The sequence below is a fragment of the Sciurus vulgaris genome (assembly GCF_902686455.1).
Source record: "Sciurus vulgaris genome assembly, chromosome: 6".
In the NCBI taxonomy this organism is placed as follows: Eukaryota; Metazoa; Chordata; class Mammalia; order Rodentia; family Sciuridae; genus Sciurus; species Sciurus vulgaris.
In genome coordinates, this window is record NC_136466.1 from 62,947,378 (window position 1) to 62,966,919 (window position 19,542).

General features: G+C 41.6%; 1 protein-coding gene across 2 annotated transcripts in view; it reads left to right on the forward strand.

Moving 5' to 3' along the window:
* The window catches only part of SH3TC2 (SH3 domain and tetratricopeptide repeats 2), a 57,880-nt gene that overhangs the window by 23,855 nt on the left and 14,483 nt on the right, over nt 1-19,542 (forward strand). For both annotated transcript variants that reach the window (XM_079144746.1, XM_079144747.1), the window contains exons 8-12: nt 334-529; nt 6,701-6,834; nt 9,304-9,345; nt 9,456-11,156; nt 11,262-11,442. In XM_079144746.1, the coding sequence (XP_079000872.1) occupies nt 334-529; nt 6,701-6,834; nt 9,304-9,345; nt 9,456-11,156; nt 11,262-11,442 (2,254 nt within the window). The remainder of the gene's footprint in view (nt 1-333; nt 530-6,700; nt 6,835-9,303; nt 9,346-9,455; nt 11,157-11,261; nt 11,443-19,542) is intronic.

A 19,542-nucleotide genomic window follows, 5' to 3' on the forward strand; every position in this document is an offset into this window, starting at 1 on the left:
AACCAGGACAATGCTGTGAGCTTTCCAGTTTTCTATAGGCTACATTTATCCAGTTTTAAGACATATCCAGTTTTTGGAGACTATCTTTCTTATGTGGGTTAAAACATCTTTTCTAAAACAAAGATGGAAGTGCATTGTAGTTCCTCTTTTTCAAATGTCCTACTTTGGCAAAATGAGAAGCCAGTCACCCTGTGTCATTCTTGGCAGTTTATTTTTTGGGGAATTTTATTAGTCTTTTAAAGTTGCAAAGCCTGGGTCCCCTGTTGCACTGGCAGGTAAGGGAAGGTTTGGCTGCTGGTGCCTTATTTATGACCTCTGCGCCATTTTCCACAGGCAGAGGACGATGCAAGGCCTCAAATGATTATGAACGGAAAGAAAAGGATGAACTGAGCTTCTGCCAGGGAGAAAGCATCGAGATTGTGGGTTTCGTCATCCCTGGGCTTCAGTGGTTCATTGGGAAGTCAGTGAGCTCAGGGGAGGTGGGCTTTGTCCCCACCAGGAGCATAGATCCTGATTCCTGCTCTCCAATGTGAGTATGCATGAGGGTGTCATCATCTTTGAGAGCCAGTTTTAATAGGCTATTAGAAGCAGGTGTGAGTTAATAGATTATATTTGGACTTAGGCACCTCACATCTTGCCCCACAGGGCAACAACTTTTAGGACCATTAAATTAATTTAGTTAACACATGTTAGCTGGCTTGGTTGTAAGGGTTACACTGCTCCCGTATCACATTCTCCTTATTCACAGTGCCATTCACTGGTCTCTGCTGCTACCTGTGGGACGCCATGCACCACAGCTTGCACATTTGGTTGGGAAGGGGAAAGAGGAAGGAGATGGGGAATAATAGACAGGAACTGGGTCCTCGTATACCCCCAAACACTCTCTGGATTGCAGATGTTCCTTTGTTTTGTTTTTGGTACAAGGGATTGAACCCAGGCATGTTTAACTACTGAGTCACATCTCTAGTCCTTTATATATATTTTATTTAGAAATAAGGTTTCACTGAGTTGCTTAGGGCCTCACTAAGTTGCTGAGTCTGGCTTTGAACTTGTGCTGCTCCTGCCTCAGCCTCCCCAGCTGCTGGGATTACAGGCGTGTGCCACCATACCCAGCTGGATTGCAGATATTCTTGAGCTACAGAGGAGGGTGAATTTTGAGCTCAAAGGAATGGCAAGCCCAGTAAGTGGCCTCAAGCAGTGGGCAGTGGCCTGAGGTCTCCTGGGTATTGTCCCTGTGTGCTGTGCCTGTGGCTGCCACTGGGTGTCACTCTGAGCCTGTGTTCTTTCCATTGGGGATTTCTGAGGATGGTCTCAGCTTTTTTGAAGTTCTCTTCTACATGGGTTCCCTCCATATTCTTCCATGAAGAGTGTGTGTGTGTGTGTGTGTGTGTGTGTGTGTGTGTGTGTGTGTCTGTCTACCAAACTGGCACTATGTTGAGAGAGGAATTCCTCCAGAGGTTGTTTCCTATGTCAGATTTAGCCTATGCCTCTGATATATCGGGAAGGGCCCTTGTTGGTCCAGGAAAGTAAAATTGTGAGTTTCCTTTTCTCACAGCACAGATTTTAACTCCAGCTCTCTAGTTTCACAACAGTAGCAGCTGGAAAGCTAGTTCTTAAAACTTGCAGCAAGCATTTTTCCCAAATAGACATAATATTTGGGTTTGGCCAGAGTGACATGGGGGAACTTGGATCTTTTGTGTGTGACAGAAAGTCACATCCTTTTTCTTTTACATGTTGAAAAATATTTGAGATGTATTTGTATATGTTTTATAAGGCAAAAGACTTCAGATATCTTTTTACCCCTTCTTACTTTTTATCTTCTGATCTTGATTCCTGCTCCAGAGACAAATGCTGCTTGAAGTTGCTATGTTATCTTTTCAATCTTTTTTTCTGATACTTTAAAAAATAGGTAATTGTTTAAAAGGAAAAATAGAATATGATTTTACATACTTAAAATTTTATATAATTTGTTTTCTGCAACTGGCATTTTTTCAGTTAACATTGTAAATTGAGGATTTATTTACATTGTGATAAGTATAATTCATTTTAATAGTGTTACTTAAAGGAAATGTATAAACTTGCATGCCCAAATTAAAAAAAATAAACAAGATTGGCAAATTAGTGCACTCAAGATCAGGAAAAAGGACATAAAGAAAAGTCAGTATTTCATAGTATTAAAAGTTTTAAAAATTCTATCTTTTGTTATATCCCCATTTTAGTCTTCATATTATTTGTGTCTTTTTTTTTATAATTCCATTTCTTGTGGCAGCTATTTTTGCTGTTGAGAATTTTGTTGTTGGGTTCATAGCTGTTTCTTTGCTGGTAGGCAGTATTTTTTCCTTAGTTTCTCATTTTTCTCTTTGTCATTGATGATTTACAATTATACCATGATACATCTGGATGTGTTATACTCTATCAAAAATTCATAGCAGGTTATTTACTTCCTTCTTCAAAAATTACATATTTTAGTAGTTATTTCAGAGAAGATGTGTAAATTGTAAATACTTCTAGTAATTAGTTCTTGTTTGTCTCAAATATACTGAAAATATACTCTTGGATGATAATTTAACTAGATACAAACTAGCACCTTCAATGTGTGAGGGAAAATATTACTATAAATTTGTGAGCCCATTTTTTCAGGGTTTTATTTTATTAGTCTTTTTTTGTGTGTTTATTTATTTATTTTTATTTTTTACAGACTGCATTTTAATTCATTGTACACAAATGGGGTACATCATTTCGTTTCTATGATTGTGCACGATGTAGATTCAAACCCTTTGTGTAATCATACATGTACATAGGGTAATGATGTCTGTCTCAGTCCACCATTTTTCATACTCTCCCTCCCTCTCGTTTTTATTAGTCTTTTTAGAGAGCCATTTCTTCTTTTGCTAACCATGTTTTCTAAATTACACTAATTATAACATTTACCTTGATTTTTAATTCTTTTTGTTTTTATTTCATTAGTCTATGTTCTTTTTATATTTAATTCTTTCATCTCATGAAATTGAACAGTGAAGCAATAGATAATTGAACCTGGAAAGGAAAATTAGGAGAAATAGAAAATGTAAAAAGACCTATAAACATGAAGAAATGGACCTCCTGTTAAAAATGATACTATTTTTATTTATTTTGCTCAGGACTTGGTGTGCTTCTTCAATCAGAAGACTCATATCTTTCTTCAATTCTGGAAAATTCTCAGTCATTCTCCCTTTGAAATACTGCCTCTCTCTCATTCTTTAATCTCTCTTGTGGAGTTCCTCTCAGAGGTACGTTGGGCTCATTCTATCCTCAGTCTTATTTAATCAGTTCTTTTTTATAGTTCACCCTCTAGGCCACATTCAGGGTGATTTCCTCAAAATGATCTTCAGTTCCACAAATTTTCTCCTCTGCTATGACTAAACTTGCTGTTTAACACCCTCAACCCTAAATGCCACATCATCCTTAATTTCCATGCCTTTGTTTTCTTTATGTATTTTCCCAATGTTCACATATGGTTTTTCTCCTTTTGAAATGTTTCATATTTTCATTGAGGTTTCTATTCATTCTATTTATTTCATTGTTTTAACTATGCTTACAAATTACTTTTTAGATTAGTGCTATTTCTTTCTTTTTTGGGGGGTTGGTACTAGGGATTGAACTCAGGGGCACTTGACCACTGAGCCAAATCCCCAGCCCTATTTTGTATTTTATTTAGAGACAGGGTCTCACTGAGTTGCTTAGCACCTTGCTTTTGCTGAGGTTGACTTTGAACTCGTGATCCTCCTGACTCAGTCTCCCTAGCCACTGGGGTTACAGGTGTGTGCCACCGCCCCCAGCCAGATTAGTGCTATTTCTAGTTGTGTAGTATATATTTACCTGGGTATGCATCTTCTGGGTCTTTTTGTGGGTAGTTCATTTTCTTAATTTGTACTTTTGGATTTGTGTTTTTGGTTATGTGAACTAATTTCTGGCATTTAGAAGTGAATCTTGAACTGGAGAAAATCTCCCTGTAGAGTAAGTTTTGTACTTGCTTCTCTTAGAATCCAGGGAACTCATGATCCAGGACTAATTTTTAAAATGTTGTCTGTGGCACCTTCACTGTGCAGTGTAAATTTAGATTCCACACCTTCAGTTGTATAGGCCTTGTTGTTTACTTTTTTCTAGGGACTCAGGTAGATGAAAAGTTTGCTCATGGCAGACAGTGAGAAGTTTTCCAATCACCTCTTTGAGGAAGCTGTTATCCTTTTAGAGTCCAGACTTAATGAGTAGAGTTTAATTCAGCTCCCTATCTGACACAGGTCCAAAGTCACATCTCCTATCTCTGGGGGTCATTGCAAGGTGAGTCCCAGTTCTGAGGGCCAACGTCTCAGTTGAAGGTTTCTGGGCCAACTGCTCTCACCTACCAACCTGGGTTTGGTTTCTGTTTAGTTTCTGGATCCCAGGGATTTCCCTTTCTTTCTTTAGAGTTAAAGCATGGATCACAGTAGTTATCTTTGCTGCATGTTATCCAGGATTTGTGTGTCCAGGGAGAAGAGCCCTTTAGAGCACTTCAGTCTGTCAGATTGCCAGAAGCTTTGCCATATTCTTCTAACCAAGCTTTCATTTTGGAAATCCACAATGTCATTTGTCAGGTGCCTTGAACTCTCTCTAAATACTTCAAAGTCACAATGCTAGCAGATCAAGTCTAAGGCAGTGGACCTCAGAAATACAAGACCTCAGTTTCAGTCTCAATTTCATCACTTTTTGGCTGTGTAATTCTGAATGTGACATGAAATCTTTCATGACCATTGTCTTCACCTATGAACATGGATTTAAACACCTATATCATAGAGTTATTATGAATAGTAAATGACACTGGCAGCTCTTTGTGGAGAATCTGAAGATCAGGCCAGACAAATGGGGGCAGAGTGCATATGGTGAGATGAGCGCTAGGCCAGATATCACGACATGGCTCCAGTGCCAGTTCTGCCACTAATTACTGCTGTGGCCCTTAGCACTTCATGTAGTTGCAAGTTTCTTCTTTGGCTTTCAGGCTGCTCCTACCTGAGCTACGGAGACAAGATGTAAGTGACTGACCATAGCACACCCCCTCCCTGAATTCTGCTTTATCTACAGAATCTCTATTATTCCCTGATCTACCATTTCCAAAACACACACTTTATTTTTCTGTGCCTCCATTTCTTCCTCTGTAGAAAAGATGTACATTGTACCTGCCTTGAGCTCACAGGACAAGGGACCAGACAGGAGAAAAGATGTACAGAGCCATAGCTCTGGAGATTTGCGAGGAATCTTTTCTGTAACTGAGGATCATACGCATGGTGGAGAATTCTTTGGGTCTGGTGAATTAAAGACAGTACTTGATGCTGACTTAGTGCCAGGAGCAGGGCCTGTTTCTACAAGCATACTGCAGCATCTTGGGGTAGTTGATAGAGTACTTAAAAAGTGTTTTGCTTCCATAGTTGGAAAAACTATCCCTGGACTACTCCTTGATTAAGTATACATTGACTCCTTTTGATAACATTTTCTCCTTGTAGATGAAATATTGCTTCATTAAAAATAAAAAAAAAAGAAAAAGAATTGTACCTGCCTCAAAGAGCAATGGTGGGGACTAAATAAGATAACAGTATGTGATTCATCATTAATCATCCAAAAGTATTAGCCATTATTATCTCTTGGGCTTCCAAGGTAATTGTTTAGGATTAGGAAAGACAGTGGAATGAATCTAATATAACTTTCCTATGAACATATACGAATACAATACAGTGATCTCAACATCGTGTGCATCCACAAGACGGGAATCCTAATTAGAATAAGATGTATTCCATGTTTGTATAAATATGTTGAAATAGACTCTATTGTCATGTGTGACTAAAAATAATAAAGAAAAATTTTAAAAAATTAGCCCTGAGGTTAAAAAACATGATCTTAAAACATGTTCAACCCAGGAGTGGATTGAATGCTTCCTAAGTTGCAAGTTCTTAACTAATTCCATGTAAGTTGCGGACAATCCCATAACAAATCTCTAGTAAGCAAACTAGTCTTAACAATCAGGTTACACAGCAGGATGAGTATAAAGACCCTTTTGTTTATGATCATTTCTTCCAGGCCCCTAACTCCCTTCCCATCCCTGAGCAATGCCTTTCCTCTCTTCATATTACATAATGTTGTTCTCTGCCATGTAATCATGTCTCGGCATCTGTGAAAGATTCCTTCCCACCACAGTGAAACTTTCTTCATTGTTCCTCCAGACTGTACTACTTGTCCCTAACTTTTTCCTCAAATAGCCTAAGGGCAAAGCAACTTCTTTTAATGGTTATTTTCCAATCTTTCTACTTAGGACAACCTGACACTGTTTCTCCCATTAAAATTGGGCATCATGGGGCCCCAAAGAATGGGTTGTGGTTGAGAGAAGGAGATCTCTTTTTTCTGTTTTGTGGGGGGAGGCAGAATGGACTTTTAGTAAGAGGGGTGCTTGCCTTTCCTCTTTGACCTACATGGCAGCCACACAGCCCAGTTCTCTGTGCATGAGGTGCTAATAAATTTTCTTCCTTGGCAGGAAAAATATAGTTTGCAAGAGTGAGGTGAGGAGTCTGATTTCAGCCATGAGCAAATAGGTTGATGGCCTCTCTAAGTTCTTTACTGCATCTTAAGAATGAAGAGAAGGAGGTAGAGTCTGGAACCTGGCATTGACCTGTCGCTGTCTTCTGCCCCAATGCAGGAGCAAGACCTCTGCGTTTTTCAGTGATGAGGAAAGGTGCTCTCTGTGGGCCTTGGGAAGCGACAAGAAAGCTGAGTATGCCAGCTTCCTGCACACGCTGGCTCAAACTGATATCACGTCTGTCTACAGGCTTAGTGAGTATTTGGTCTTCAGCCCCTCATGAAAGCTCAGGCTCCTCAAGATTAGGAGGGTGTCCTAACCAGGAATAGAATGTCTCTAAATTCTAAACCCATCCAGGAATTTGGGACTGTGGCCACTATTTAATTGATGACTAGACCATATTTGATTAGTTGTATTTCACTTCAAATTTCAGATAATTCTGGGGTTGCACAGGACACGTTGCCTAGAAACTATGAGATAAGATAAAATCCACTTGCCTATACTGTGAGTGGTCAGCTGCATTGGCCCTTCCATCCTAATCTTGGAAAAGAACTTCCTGAATTGTCACTGAAGTCCCTCTTTCTAGGGCTGAAATTAAAAACTAATAAGAAAGGTGGGGTCATAGGATGTCACAGCTGGAAGGGCCCTAAGAAATGATTTCTCCCCTCATTTTACAGATTGGGAAACTGAGGTTCAAATGAATTAATGCCTGAGCCAAGATAAGAACTGCCCTCTTCTAACTGCCCATTAGGACAGTCCATTTTACCACACTGCCCCAGACAAAATGATATTGGGCTCTTGGATATATTAGCCTTGCAGGGTGAAGTAGCCTCAGTGCCTGGCACATTTCCTCTATTTCTGAGTGATTGGGTGAGCAAATGAATGGATGATACTGATTTCCCTTGTGGTGGGAGAAGCCCACCACCTTATGTCAGGAAGCACATTCACTCTCTGATGATGCTTTGAAGAAGGATTCTTTGTTCTTCTACTTCCTCAGTGATGGCCATGTTGTGTTCACTCCCATGTAGACAGATTACATGGGCCGTATTTCATGGGTACATGAAATGTGAGATTCTATACAAGGCCCTGTCAGGTCAGCTCCCAGGATAGAGGAGGGCAATGGAGCTTTTCTCCATGCATAAGGAGGAACACCTGGCCTGACATCAACACCTGGCCTAGCTTTGCTTTTGAGAAAATCACACTGGTCCACAAGACAGCCAGGCAGTCAAAGCTGACACTGCCTAGTAGATGTGGGTGAAGAGTAAAAATCAAGGAGAGCTTAGCTTGTGCCATGGAGGGTGGGAGGTGGGGGTGGCAGACTTGGGTCGGAGGTTATCTGCTACTCTTGATCCATTGATTGTAAGATCCAAGGGCAGGTCCAGGCAGCATGTTGCCTTTTGTTAAAGGCCAGGAGTGTAGCTCTGCTGAGCTCAGGCTGTGCCCTAGAGATGCAACTGCCCTGGCACTGAGGCAGCTAGCAGAGGGCCATCTTATTGGTAGATTCCAGCTTTCTTGACCTTGGGAAGAAGTGTCCCTCTGATTCATCTTCCCCTCTTGTAACTCAAGCACCATTTGTGCTCTTGGGGCCAGGGCAATGGCTGTGGTAAGACTGGCACACACCCCTCAAGGTCAGACTGGCCAGGGCACGCGAATAGTTCTCCAGAGCCGAAGTTGCAGTCCTTGAGTGTCTGCAGGTGACAGTCCCAGCTCCACTTTACCTCTTCAGCTCCATAGTGGCTCTTTAGGCAAGAGTGTCTGCTTCCTCACTGTCAAACTCAATGTATCTTCTTGGTTCTTTCCTCATTTTGGTTCACTTTTGTGATATCCATGGCCACACCCTCGGGTCTTTGTGACACTCCTTCTCTCAGCCTTTTTGGTCTCTTTCTTCCAGGAAATGCTAGTGTTCTTCAGGCTTATTAACAAATCTCCCTCTCCTGTTCTCCCTCCCTTCCTATTACTCTCCTTCCAAATGCTTTGCCTGTGTGATCACATTCCATCCTGGGAGGTTGGCCAGCTCCTGGTGACCTGCTGTGGGCCACAAAACTGTATTTTCAGTCTTTGCTTTTTTCCTTCGCTCGAGGCCTACTTTATTTTCTGCCTAGAACTCCTTCAAGTAACTCAAAGTTAAGATGGCTAAAACTGTACTCAGCATTCCTCTTTCCTCCTCTCAGTCCACCAGTGTCCTTTGGGGAACAAAACTGGGGATCTCAGAGGCATTTTGCTCTTTTTTCCTCACCCAGTCCCCTTGGTCTTACCACTTTTACAAAGCACAATGTCCAGCACATTGTGCACACTAAGCCAATGCCTGTCGAGTGGATGAGTGACGAGTGAATGGAGCATGTGATGCACGTGGAAAGGGAGGCAGCGTCACATGTTGCCAAGTGCTCTGCACTTGGAGTTCTGGCCTGGCTCTGTGGAAAACTTGAAAAGAGGTTTGGCACTGCATTTACTGGCCTTTGGATTTATCATCCCCCCATACTGGCCTTTTTGTATAGTGCTTTTTTCCAGATTTTCTCCTCTGACTCTGGGTCTTAGTTCCCAGCTGTAAAGTATGTGGGTTAAACAGAAAGTTCAGGTCCATGCAGCTTTTAAACTGATGTGGAAGGGGCAGATTCTGCCATTTTCAAATGATACTGATGGTCTGAAATTCCCTAGGGGTTACTGGTCTGGGCCCCTGGAGGCATTCTGACGTAACACTAGGTCTGTCTTTCATCTCTACCTAGGTGGGTTTGAATCCATCCAGAATCTTCCAAATGATTTAAGCGGTGAGTAGAAATTATGCTGAACCTGGCCTTTCCTCCTTCAGGTCAGCACGCTTGTCCTCTTGCCTAAGTTGCAGGTGCTTAGGGTTGCTCAACTCTGCCTGTCCTTATAGCATCCCAGCCTGAAGGCTTCAACGAGGCCAGGCCTGGTGGAGCCTGGGAGGAGCGACAGGTCGTGGGCTCCAGACAGTCCAGCAGCTCCGGGGATTCCCACCTGGAGGAGGAGGAGCTCCTCTCAGCCGCCTCGGACAGCTATCACCTCCCAGAACCTGATGACCTTGATGACCCGGAACTGTTCATGGATCTAAACACTGATCAGGATGAGGAGGAGGCTGATAATTTTGGCTCCATATTGGCTTTTCTGGATCATGAGGGTTATACTGACAACTTTAAGAGCCTGTATGATTTCTCCTTCTCTTTCCTTACTTCTTCGTTTTACAACTTCTCTGAGGAGGATGAGCTTGTGGCCTATCTGGAGGCCTCGAGGAAGTGGGCCAAGAAGAGCCATATGACCTGGGCGCATGCCCGACTCTGCTTCCTCCTGGGCCGGCTGAGTGTCAGGAAAGTCAAGCTCTCCCAGGCCAGGGTGTACTTTGAGGAGGCCATTCACATTCTCAATGGAGCCTTTGAAGACCTATCTTTGGTGGCTTCTCTGTACATCCACTTGGCTGCCATCTATCTGAGACAGAGGCTGATGCATAAAGGCCCAGCCCTGCTGGAAAAGGCAGGTGCTCTGCTGGCTTGCCTGCCAGACCGTGAGTCCAGTGCCAAGAGTGAGCTTGATGTGGTGGCCTATGTGCTGCGCCAAGGGATTGTGATGGGCAGCAGCCCCCTGGAGGCCAGGGCCTGCTTTCTGGCCATCAGACTGTTCCTGAGGCTAGGCCGGCATGAGGAGGTCCTGCCCTTTGCTGAGCGCCTGCAGCTTTTGTCTGGACACCCTCCTCCTTCAGATGTTATGGCCACCATCTTGAGTTTTCTCTATGACAAGAAGTATCTTCCACATCTTGCAGTGGCCTCTGTCCAGCAACGTGGTACCCTGAATGCCCAGGGGGTGTCTTTTCCAATTTGGCAGGTCTACTTGGTCCTCCAGAATACCCCCAAGCTCCTTGGCATTTGCTCCTCAGGCTTGGGTGAAGTTTCTGCCCTGGCCTGCCCGACACTCAGGCAGGCACTGGCTGCCTGTGAGGAACACGCTGACTGGAGCACCCAGAGGGCTCTGTGTCTCATCCTGTCCAAAATGCACCTCCAGCACAGATCTCCTGATGGTGCCATCCACTACCTGAGCCAAGCTTTGATGTTGGGGCAGCTGCTGGGTGAGCCAGAAGTCTTTGAGTCTTCCCTCTGTCTGGCATGGGCCTATCTCTTAGCCAGACAGGCAAAGAAGGCTCTGGACATTCTTGAGCCACTATTATGTTCCCTGAAGGAGACAGAAAGTGTTGCCCAAAGGGGAGTGGTCCATAACCTCCTGGGGCTTGCCCTTCTAGATGAAGGCTGTGTGAGCAGAGCTGCCATGAACTATCTCCAGGCCTTGAACAGAGCTTGGGAGATGGGGGATGTACGTAACCAGGCAGTGATTATGGCCAATCTTGGTCATCTGACCCTTAAGTCCTGGGCTCCACAGCCAGCCAGGGACTTTCTCCTACAGGCAGTCCAACTCTATTCTGAACTCCAAACCTGTAAGGAGACGGACATGGAATTAGTACAGGTGCTTCTCTGGTTGGCTCAAGTTTTGGTTTCTGAACGCCAGCTGACCCACGGTCGCCTTTGTTATGAAATGGCATTGCTGTTTGGCTTAAGACATCAACATCTGAAGAGTGAGTATGTCCCTGCTGCTGGGGAGCATTAGGGAAAAGTGCTGGAACATACTTTGCCTGTTTCCTATCTCAAGACATCTCATTCATGTCCTACTTTATGTTTAGGTCAGCTTCAGGTCACCAAATGCCTCTGCCATTTCTACAGCTCTGTGTCCCCAAATCCTGAGGCATGCATCATGTACCACGAGCGCTGGCTGACCCTTGCTCAGCAACTCAGGGACAGGGAGATGGAAGGGAGACTGCTGGAGTCCCTTGGGCAACTCTATCGAAACTTAAACACTGCTAGGTGAGTAATGCTTAGGGACAGTCTTTGAAGCAGCTTTCTTTCCTTAAGGAGAAACAGTAATCTTTTCTTCAGGAAGTCAAGTTCAAATGCATATGACAGATGCATTGCATCATGGAAAATAGTTCTGTGTTCTTCTGCAGCCTCCATATAGTGCCATACATCATTTGAGCTGTGTGACACTGGGAAGTTATATATTTTTTAGAAATTATTTTTATTTTATTTGTTCTTATTAGTTGTACATGACAGTCTTAAGCCTCAGTTTCCTCATCAGTCAAAGGAGGATCTTAATGGCTTCTATCCTGTAGTGTTATTGTGACGAATGAATGAGATAAATCTCAAGACATGTTTGGAACAGTGCTGATGTACAAAAGGGCTGGGGACTGCTGAGTACCTCACTATTACTTGTATGTTTCTGTTAACAACCCATCACATGACCATAGCTGAGGGTGTCTAACTCAAGAGAGATGGCGTCATGCTGAGGACCATGGCACCTTTAGAAGGTCTTCATTATCTTCATTAAGGGACACAGAGCAAATAAATTCACTGAAAATAGAGGTATAAAATTTTATGGTGAAAAGTTTGATTAGGGCCTTACCTTTAAAATGAAACCGGAAATTATGAAACAAAATTTATTTTCACCTATACACTAAGTGTTAGCATAATCATACTACAAGAGTTGACTGCTCAGTTGTGTGGACAAAATTGTATAATAGCAGGAGACATGTTTTGTTTTGTGATTGTCTTTTTGATACACTCTTAAGCTTCATTTTTTGAAAATATGCCAAAACTTAACTGTATGATAACCCCAAAGCATCTTTTAACTCTTTGATTTTCAAATTATTCTCACTTGAAATGTCTTGCTATCTGCTGTGGATATTCTCTGTCTCTTCACTGGTCTAAGGCCACTTGGTCCTCCTTAGCCAGTGGGCAGTCTGACAGTCTATTTTATAACAAGCCTTTTCAAGATTCCATTAAGTCCTGTAGGCCTTTCAAGATTTTTCATTTCACTTTGCAACTTATTTGCATTGTAACACTGTATTCATAATTACAAATAACTTCTAAAAATAGAGAGAATGGGTACTTGAAGTATTAAGCACAGAGAAGCACTTGAGGAGAGGCTAATTAAATGGCAGCTTTTGCTTTTAGGCAACATAGTAACCTCAGGTGCCTGGACAATCAGATAATAAATTATGACATAATGAACTCTCTCTCTTATCTATATCTATATCTGTATCTGTATCTATCTATATCTATATCTATATCTATATCTGTATCTGTATCTATCTATATCTATATCTATATCTATATCTGTATCTATATCTCCCCCTCCTTTTCTCTCTTCATTACCCCTTTGGTCTCTTAAAAGAATCAGGTGTCCTCCAAACTTCCCACTATCTTTGCCTTCAGTTCCAGTGGGGAGATTTGGATACATGCAGTGTGTTGGGGAATAGGAGGGAGGCCTGACCCAGCCTGTCCTTCCAATGCAGGACACCCTATGAGTTTGGAAGCTTCTGGAGCAGATCCAAAAGACAGGTTTCAATGAACTTTTGAGATGAAACAATCACATGCTCACGGCAAGGCACTGAAGAGCCAGATTTTAGAAAGTTGGATGTGAGAGACAGGAGCAGGGGTGCCAAATATGTTTCAGACTAACTGCCGCATCTTGCTGCAGTGCAAGCTCAGTCTTAGGTGAATCCTGCTCCTGGCCTTGCTAGCCATCCTTTGCTCTGCAGTCCCCCACCCAACCACAGTTGCCAAAACCATAGATGTCCTAATAGGGAACCCAGAGAGAAAGCCCTGGATGCCATCCGTGTGACTGCAGAAGCTGTATCTTGGTGTTCAGAATCACCATCCTTCTTAGATGGTGGGGATAAGGAGTAGGATGAGGGAAGGAGTGGAGTTGCAGCTGGTCCCAGAAGAGCCTGGGAAAGCTAGAAGCTGTGGGGCTGAGAAAGGGACCATCACAACTGGATTAGTAAGCGGGAAACCAGATCCTTCTGTGACCTGAAAACACGTCCTGAAACAGTCACTTTTCTTGGTTGCTGCCTTTACCAAGTTAAGCTGAATCAGGAGCCTTCTAGTTCTAAAATGTTGACTCTGGGACTGGTTGGCTATGCTATTTTGTCACTGACTCTCGGTACCAGAATTCTTACTGCCTCCTAAGAGTCTTGATGCTGGGGGAGCAGATTCTTAAAGTTGTGGGTATTTTAAGGGGGCTTTGAGATCAGAGAGAGACCTAAACCTTAGAGATCTGAAAGACTTTGAAGTATGTTTACAAGTTCTTGCAGGCAGACATTGTGTCTAGCATAGAGCTACATGTACTGTAAGTGTCTGTGTGGGCAGTCAAGTGGTAAATCAGTTACTTAGTCCACTAACTTGTGACCCTTGAGCCACAGCTACATGCCATATATGACTCCATTTATATAAAGTATCCAGCGTAGGAAAATTCATAGGGATGGACAGTAGATTTCAAGGATGGAAACCACATGCCACAATGACTACAATGAAAATGAGGAGTTTTGCTTGAGGGAGTCTCTGGCTCTTTTGTTCAGAGCTAGATAAGGAAAGAAAGCTTAAAGGTAGGCTCTCTGGTCTTCAGTGACAAATACTGAATTCAGATTGCTATCAGTGGAAGCTCAGATGCTTATTCCAACAGCCTTTTGAGTTCACTGGCTGATATAGTATTAGCCACAGAACACAGTGGGTCTTTTCTTCAGGAGTATTCATTGGTAAGGATTCAAGTAATGCATAATACAGTAGGACATAGGAATTTGCACCCAAATGAGGAATGTAGATTTTTCTTAAAATTAAACATTTGCTTATGGCGAGCAAACAAACATTAAACCAGAACTGAAGATGGTAAGTTGAAAATAGAGGTCTCCTTGCCCCAGTCCCCAGACTTCCCAGAAGTAACTATGTAAGCATTTTAATATCTATAAATAAATGTTTTATGCATATGAAAGATTATCTATGATGAATATTCTCCATAGTAAATATTAGATGTGTTAAATATAATATGCACATATCTAGTCACATAAATGGGATCATGATAATAGTTCTGTTGTATAATATACTGTTCTGTTGCTTGCTTTTTCATTTAAAAATGTTACCATGAAATGTCCCAGCATTTTATCACACTGTGGGAGTCCTTCTGATGTGTCAGGCACTGTGGTTGGTGCTGGGGAATTTACTGGTTAGGGAAAAAAAGCCTAAAATAACTGTTCCCAAATGGAGCAGCCTACTCTATGTGGGAGTGAGCATCTCATCATCACGAATATTCAAGCGGAGGTTGACTATTCAGGAACTTATAGAAGAGTTTCCTGAATCAATCTGGATCTTTCTTGAGGTATTACAATCATATGCCAAAAAATTCATCCTTTATAATGTGCATACAATTTAGTTTTGAGTATACTCACCAAGTTGTGTAACCGTTACCACTATCTAACTGCCGAACATCTTCATGACCTCTCTCCAATTCCTGAACCCATCAGTGGTCACTGCCCAGGATCCCTCCTCAGTCCATTCTTGGAAACCACTAATCTACTGTCTATCTCTATGGATTTTCCTATGTTGGATATTTTATGTAAGTGGAACCATATAATATATGGCCTTTTGTGCCTGGCTTCTTTCACTTAGTATTATGCTTTCAAAGTTCATTCAGTTTGTCACATGTACCAATATTTTATTATCTTTTTCATTGCTGGACAATATCTACCACATGTGTTTATTAAGTGATATACCACCTTTGTTTATTCATTCCAAAGTTGATGGATATTTGACTCATTTCCATTTTGTGACTATTATGAAGAATATGACTATGAACATTCATGTAGGAGTTTCTGTGTGAAGACATGTTTCTAACTCTCTTAGGTATATACCTAGGAGTGGAATTGCAATCATGTGGTAACTCTGTTGGAGTGTTTGGGAAAGCTGCCCGACTGTTTTCCAAAGTGCTGCACCATTTTATCCCCATCAGTGATGGATGAAGGTTTCCACATCTCCACTCATCCCCATCATTCCTTGTCTTTTTCACTTTCTATCCCAGTGGGGATGCAATGGGAGCTCATTGTGTTTTTCCCCCACTGTGGTTTTAGTGTGCACTTCCCCAGTAGCTAAAATATTGAGCATCATTTCATGTGCTCACTATCCATGTGTGTATTATCTTTGGAGAAATGTCTATTCAAGTCATTTGTCCATTTTAAAATTGGATCATTTGTCCTTTTATTGTGAAGTTTTAAGAGTTTCTCTCTCCGCCCCTCCCCCCCCCTTTTTAACTTATTTTGGATACAAGTCCCTTATCAGAAAGCATTTTCTTCCAACTCATGGGTTGTTTTTTCACTTTTTTGATTGCCTCATAGAATGAGTTGGGAAATGGTCCTTTCTCTTTTCCTCTTTTTTTTTTTTTTTTTTTTTTTTGGTGGTGCTGGGTATTGAACCCAGGTTCTTGTGCTTGACAGGCAAGCACTCTACCAACTGAGCTATATCCCCAGTCTACTTCTACATTGTTTGGTAAGAGTTTGTGAAGGATTGGTGTTAATTCTTCTTTACATTTTTGGTAGAATTCTGTCATGTTTTTCTGCATGTAATTTAGGGCTCTATCATTAGGTGCACACATATCTATAATTCCTTTCATATCTGTAATTGTGTGTTCCTGATGGATCTTATCACTGTTATATGTCCTTTATTGTCTTTAGTGGAAATTTTGTTCCTTTTATCCAATTTTGAATAAATACTTCAGCCCCCTTTGATTACCATTTGCATAATACATATTTTTCTGTACTTTTACTTTCTACTCTATTTGTTTTTGAATCTGAAATATGTTTCTTATAGACATCATAAAGTTGGATCATGTAAAAATTGATTCTTTTTATTGGAGTGTTTGATCTACTTATGTTTAATTAGCTACTGCTTAAGACAGTATCTACATAACCATTTTATTGTTTCTTTCCTTTTTTTCTCTCTCTTGCTTTTTTTTTTTTTTTTGTGGTGCTGGGGATGGAACCCAGGGCAGGCCTTATGGTAGGTGAGTGCTTTACCACTGAGCTACCTCCAGCCCTTGCTATTTGTTTCCTATGTGTCTCATGCATTTTTAGTTTTTTGATTCCCCCATTACTGCCTTCTTTTGTATTGGGAGGAAATAAAAATGCACTTCTGCTTTACCATCAATATGAATGACATTAAGAGGAAGTTCAGGAAGTACTTTAGGTATCAGAGGAAACTCCTGCAGACAGAAGGTCATTGTCCTTTTGTGGGATGGCCATTTCATCAAAGAGAACATGCTGTATTACTATGTTTACTTAGCATGTGTAAAACCTATACCACTCCTATAGTGTGCTAAAAGAAGAAAGAACAAAGACCTGCAAACAGACACAAATAGGTGTTTCCACACACCTGATTGTGGTTACTGTAATTTCTCACTGAACTTCCTGGTAGCTGGGGCAGAGGGGGAACTGCCACCTAAGGTTGTCTTTGTCTTGTAAAAGAACATAAGCAAATGTACTGTCAAAGCAAATTTTTTCCTGACACTGATCTCTAGGAGGAATTTGTTAAGTGGGTCTTGATGGACAGAGTTCTTCAACTCAACTTCCCTCAAGGGAGCTTAGAATCTAGCAAGCAAAGGCAGGAGTGTTCATGGAAGAAATGTCGGGCTCAGAGGGAAGGGAGAGGGCACTTCCAGCAGTGGGTGAGGGAACCTGTCAGGGAAGAATTCATCTCGGCAGAGCATTTGAAGAGGTCCCTGAAGGACAGGTAAGATTTTGTAAAGTGCAGAAAGGAAAGAATAACACTTCAGGTGGAGGGAAACATAGTAGCCATGGAAACACGGGACCCATTGGAAAGACATTTTATAGATTTAACAGATGGCATTGGTCATCAATTGGATATGGGTAGAGAGGAGACTGAGCTTGTGGCTGAGGAGCCAAGAGGAAACTGAGTTGGAGTAGGCATGGCAGTGGGCCTCTAGGTCTGCACAGTGAGCACCCGGGATGCAAATGACAACAGAAAGCACTCAGTGAGCATGCCCTGTTTTCTAATAATGTGTACATATCAGGGCAACCACCCAAGGCAGAAGGACTTGTGGAAACTGAGAGTTAATGGTGGCGTGAGCCCAATGGCAGTGATTTATGTCTAAACAATCTGTGTCCAGAGCAGGATTAGCAAATTTTAAAATAAAGGTCAGGTAGTTAATGGTTTAGGCTTTGTGGGCCATATGGTCTCTGTTACAACTTTTCCACTCTGCAGTTGTGTGCAAAGACATCCATAGACAATACATAAATGAATGAATGAAGCTATGTTCCAATAAATTTTTATTTATGAAAGCTAGTGGGCTATGGTTTGCTACCTCCTGGTCACTTACTCTTTTTCTTTTGATCCTGGAGGATTGAACCGGGGGGGGGGGGGGGGTGCTTAACCACTGAGCCACATCCCCAGCCCCTTTTATATTTTATTTAGAGATGTGATCTCGCTGAGTTGCTTAGTGCCTTGTTAAATTGCTGAAGCTGGCTTTGGATTCTCAATCTTCCTGCCTCAGCCTTACAAATTGCTTACTGGGGCCAGCAAGAGTGCTTATTCTTAAGTACATTTTATGTATTCTGCCTGATTGGTCAATAAACCTCTTTCTAGATAGATGATATGTGCAGATGGGTATATAGTGAAGCCTCATGGAATTACATGAATGAACCTGGCCACTTGCCTGCTGCAGAGGGTCTAGACAAATTACACCACTTGGTTTCACTGGCATTAGCTCAGATTACCAACTTTTCAATTTAAGGCAGTGTTTTCTCTTCCATGCTGCCTTTGTACTGATTTTAATTCCTTCTCTTTCAAAGTTTTCTGTAGTGTTTAGAGATGAGAGATTTTGGGGTGGGGGCAAGTAGATGCTTCAGACATTGGCCGACCTTCGGGTTTTTGCCTTGGTATACTCTACTGTCTTTTGTTCCAAATTATGTCCATTCTGCCATCTGAGTGACAGTTACAGAATATAGTTTGATGAAATTTTCAGTCTCTCACTGGGAGGGGGGCTTTCTGGGTCCCATCTTTGGTCTTTGGATAACAATTCAGATTGGTACCTTGCTGTAGAGTGAGTCAGATGGGGTCCTTGACAACTTTGTGACTCACTGATTCAATTCAATGAACATTTATTGAACATTTACTATGGCCCAGACACTATGTCAGAAACTGGACAAAGGAGTTGTAGTCCCTGAAATCACTGCTTGCATGAAAAGCCACCAAAAACATCACATAAACTGTGGTAAGTGCTAGAAAGGAAGTGCATAATAATATTTTGAGAAAGAGGGAATGCCTTGCATGCACTCGGACCTTAAGGAATACTGATTTATCTTTTGCACATGAACACAATAGCAGCCTAGAATCTATTGGTCCTGGCTTTTATTCTCATCCTTATACTTCTTATTTCTGTGAAACTGAAAAAAAAATTGCTTCAATTGTTTTGACATTTGTTTTTTTCAATATAACTGATATGACTAATCCCTAACACTTCTGCTATCCTAAGGAAGGAAATGATCACTTTTTCCATGTCCTCTTTTGATCCCGGGGCTGTGATCATGCTACTGTCCCACTTTTGCAGCATAGAAAACTTTGTTTAAGGCTTAAAATCACTATGTCCTTAACAATTTTTGAAGTGGTAAAAAAAAAAAAAAAAAAAAAAGTCTCCCCACAGCTAATATCTGGGTCTGAAATTAAGCACTGCTTGAGTGTGGGGTCAGACTCTTTGGGTTAGATACTTGTTTAAACAGGGTTTGTTAACTAGTCCTGTTTACTTACTCTTTCTGAGCTTTACCTTACTCTTTGGTAAAATGAGTGTATTAATAGTACTGACTTCTTGGGATTATTGTATGATTAAATGAGATTATGTATGTAAAGCACCTAGCATATGCTAAGTGCTCAATAAATTGCAGGTAATAATACTGCCATTATGATGATAAGACAGCAGCAAAGAGCTCGAAATAGAGCTTTAGAAATGAGCATGAAAATTTGTGTAAGCTAAAAAAATATCCCACTGAGATTTCTCTTTTTAAAAAATGAGCTAAAAATCTTTTTGGCTTAGAATTTCTATGGGGATTGAATGAGAAAATGTATATT